The sequence below is a fragment of the Trachymyrmex septentrionalis genome, unplaced genomic scaffold (assembly GCF_001594115.1).
Source record: "Trachymyrmex septentrionalis isolate Tsep2-gDNA-1 unplaced genomic scaffold, Tsep1.0 scaffold108, whole genome shotgun sequence".
Lineage (NCBI taxonomy): Eukaryota > Metazoa > Arthropoda > Insecta > Hymenoptera > Formicidae > Trachymyrmex > Trachymyrmex septentrionalis.
This window is the reverse complement of record NW_017304207.1, coordinates 715995-720300: the sequence shown is the minus strand read 5'-3', so window position 1 is coordinate 720300 and position 4306 is coordinate 715995. Positions and strand designations below refer to the sequence as shown.

At 26.4% G+C, this 4306-nt stretch overlaps 1 protein-coding gene across 1 annotated transcript in view; it reads right to left on the bottom strand.

Annotated features, from left to right (window-relative positions):
- Positions 1 to 2605: 2605 nt before the first annotated feature.
- The window catches only part of LOC108747442 (ras-related protein Rab-28-like), an 8788-nt gene continuing 7087 nt past the window's right edge, over positions 2606 to 4306 (bottom strand). The window contains exon 4 of the mRNA XM_018484905.1: positions 2606 to 2835. Within this exon, the coding sequence (XP_018340407.1) occupies positions 2611 to 2835 (225 nt within the window). The 3' untranslated portion in view covers positions 2606 to 2610. The remainder of the gene's footprint in view (positions 2836 to 4306) is intronic.

The window sequence follows — 4306 nt, the reverse complement described above, 5'->3', positions numbered from 1 at the left end:
TATATATATATATATTTTGTGTGTGGCGCATACGCGCGCGTGTGTATGTGTGTATACATACATGCGCGCTCTTATATATGGATTATACTATGGTGGAATTAGATCATCTAATTCCACCATGGATTATACAAAGTTAGTCTTTTCCCAATCATGTACGCACAGAATGCCCTCTATTTGTCTTCTGATTATAAATGAATTATCTACTAACAACAGATAGAATTCGGTTAGACACACTACTAATGCACTGGTGCATATTAAAACCGCTGAACACACTAATTTAATTTAGGTGTAAAATAAAATGTAAATTATAAAAAAAAATTATATATATCTAATAACCAATTAAGAATTGTATTTATTGTTCATTGTAAACACAATAAAGAATTTAGAAATAAAATAATTCAGTATTGAGAATGTTGCGGTTTAATATTTATCCGTTTCTATATTTATATTAAACGCATATATTAATCTTTACGTTAATTTATGTATGACGGATTTAATGTGCATCAATGCGCACTAGCAAAATATCCAACTAAAATCGCTAAGAGTTACATTTTATTGTGAATGTTTAATAAAAAGACATTAACAACTTAAATTGTAATATATATTGATTTATGCGTATTAATGTAGCATTTGCGGTTTTAATAAGAGCAGAAATTCGTGCCATATAGACAGATGGTTGCAATATGGTATGCTCCAATTAGATAAACTTTTTAAAGATAAAAGATTATTGTACATGTGATTGAAGACTTTTTATAAAAAATGACAAATGAAAAGAGTTTTCAATTAAAAAATATCTACATATACGTTATATGACACTATAAATGCTACTAGTAAGCACCATTTGTAATTACAAAAGAGATAAGACGAAGTACCTTAGAAATCATTCTTTTGATATTTAAAAAAAAAAGAAATATTCTTTTATTCAGAAAAGAGAGGACACACAACTTCTTTGAATCTGAAATTTTTATTATTGTTATATCGAACTTTTTTATATTGAATCTTTGTTACGCTGCGTCTGACAGCTGTTCGATGAATGAAGTTTGTAATATAATTTAAGAAGTCTTCCTAGTAGTTTTGAATTCTTTTGTGAGTTCCCAGCACACTTTATCCCAGAGATGTTCCTGCGAACGTTCTCAGAAAACTAAGGCATTCTCAGAATGTTCTTCAGAACGTTCCTTGGATATCTGTGTTATATGAATTATTACTATTTATAAATATATATATATATATAATATATATTTGTATTATTTTATACGCTTTGTTATTATTATTTTTTAATTCTTACTATTGTAAAGGTATTTTTAATGTTGATATATAAATAATATATTGCACGTGTAACTATTATTACAACTAATGAGATGTGATTAATAAAATCTGTTTTCAATCTATATATATATAGTAAACAAATTCTGTGATGTTTATCTGTTGGCCCCACACTATATAAATATTTATTCACTCATTCGATGGCGAAACATCCCAAAGTCGGGATGGGGCCTCCCTACTGAAAAAAATCATGTTACAGTTATATTAGGTTAAATAAAAAGTCATCGCGTTTTTTTAAAAGACATCTATCAATAAAAACCGCAATTACTTTCTTACCAACAATATAAATATATCTTAATAGAGTAAAGTTTCAGCTTTAAAAATCTCTTTTTTTAAATTATACGATACGACAATTTTTAATGGAGTTATGAACAATTAAAGTCAAAATAATTCTTTTATTTAATCCGCGATAACTCAGTAATCAAAAGTCGTAGGAATATTTAAAAAAAAGATTTTGTAGGGAAAGTATCAAGCTTTCACGATAGGTAATCGAAAATTTTCTCAAATTCGTTTTGGACACGTTACAAATCCACAAAGTGAGAAGAAAATTTTTCGTCTTTTTCAGCTCGTAGTTTTTGGTATGTAAAAATTATCAAACTCATATAAACTTAAAAAATGTGATAAGCTTTTAAAAGTAGAGATTTCAAGCTTTAAAACCCTTTTTTTAAATTTGAATTTCATTCATTATTGACGAAGATATTGTATATACAACTTTGAGCTAAAAAATACGCGATGACTTTTTACTCAACCTAATATAACGAAATTATCTAATTAAAACAAGTAAATCACATATCCGATTATTTCAAATCAGTATATGATTTTTTAAAATTACATAATTTGAAAAGTCAAATGATGATATATTCTTTTTCTTCTATTTCTATTATTCAATTCTATAATATTTAATAAGAACGCAGATACACAGATTTACGGAACCTACAATTTAACGTCGATCCCGAACGGCAGTTTAAGAGGTTTTCTTGACAATAGATACTCTTAGTTTGAAGAGGAGTTAGGAACGCATGAAAATTTGTTGGATTTGCCGGGGATTAAACACAAGCTCTTAAGCATGGTAGACTCGCGCATTGTCCACCATGCTATGCTCGTATTACATAAATATAATTTTTATATTTTCTGCTATACAATGTATTATTTAATTATAATATACAAATTTGGTACATTCACACAATTGTAAAAAATACATTCTTGACATTATGTATTTTGTTTGTTGTTATGAACACATACTTAAATAAAATTTATATGACATTATTAAAAAATATCTGATCGTTATCATTGTAATACACACACTGTAGATTTCGAGGTGGGAAAATGGGGATGGAACGCAATTGGGAATTGTTTTTTAGTAGGAAATCTTTTTACGACTTTTTGTATTGAATTTACATCTACTGTGTCACCAATTTCAGCGATGATGATGGGTTTATGAAAATCTTGATCCGTTCTTGTTAATCGAACACCTAAAACTTGAGCTGCCAAACCTGCTAGGCATAAAGATACCTGAAAGTACAATAAAAGCTCATATTGATATTAATAACATATTGATAAAAAAAATATATAATATACAGTGAATAAAAAAAATTGTACAAGAAAAATATTTTTTTAAAAATCTTATTTGTAAAAATAGACATTAATTAGCAATTTATTAATAAAGAATAAAATAGATGTACTTCTTAAATTTATTTTATTTCTTAAAATTTGTGTAAAAAATAGTAATTAAAATATATTATTTTATAAATAAACTAAAATGATAAATTATATTATTTAAAACAAAAGTACAGTCGAGTTTAGAACATATTCATAGTCTGTTCTTATTTTAAGATTGTCTTAAAGATGTCTTAAGATGCTAATACGGCATTCTTGGATTGATCTTGATGTTTTAAGATTGAACTTAAGACAGTTCTTATAAATAGAATATCGGTTTTAATTTTTAAGATTAGGAATACGAAAGCTCTTTTATTTATATGTATAAGGACAGAATGTGTATTCACTAGGTCTGTTTTCTGTGGCTAAACCAATATACATTTTTAAAATTCAAAATGAAATAGATACATGTTTAATATTTGACAAAAGTGGAAAAGAATGTTCTAGTATTATACAGGAATTAGAAACAGATCTATTCTATTTATAAAATTAACTGCTAATTGATATTTATTTTTTACAAAGAAGTTTTGATAAAAATTTCTTCTGTACGAATACTTTTTGCACTCTCTATTTTTTGTCTGGTGTATATATATAATTATAGAAATAAAATTAATACTCATTGAATATATACATATACGTATACACATATACATATATACATACACAGTAAAGTCCAAAAGTTCCGGTTAATTATCTCAGAAAGTTTATTGCAAAAATGTTTCAAACAAAGTTATAGGGTTTAAAAAGATTTATTTAATTAATCTTATCAGTTTGACCTTGAACGTCACTAATGTCAGAGCAAGATTTGAATTTTTTAAATGGAAACTTTCCATTTTTCATTACATATTCTCGAAACTTATCTTAAGAACTTGTCAAAACATTGTGTTATTTTATAAACTTTTTTTTAATTAAGTACTTTTTGAGTTATAAGGCTTGAGTTATAAGAAAGTTACCGTACCACCATCATTAGAGTATTACCCAAGGTATCCGACTGACGCACGCGCGCGCACAGTGGTTTAAAATAAATAATTAGATGGACAAAACTAAAAAAATGAATGATAAGATTAAAACATTTTTAACAATTATTTATAAACTAGATACCTTAATTAAGAAATTTCTAGAACCATTACGAAATATGTTCGCATAAAACAAAAGATATCGAATTACAAAGATGCGCTTTTATAGTACACTGCTTGTACAGTAATAATCAAACACACAGCTTATTACGAACTCTTATGTTAAATGAATATTGTTCTTCTCTTAGCCTGGAATCTGAAAATAATTGTTTTTATAATGAATACTTTTCAGACAGATATATATATATATA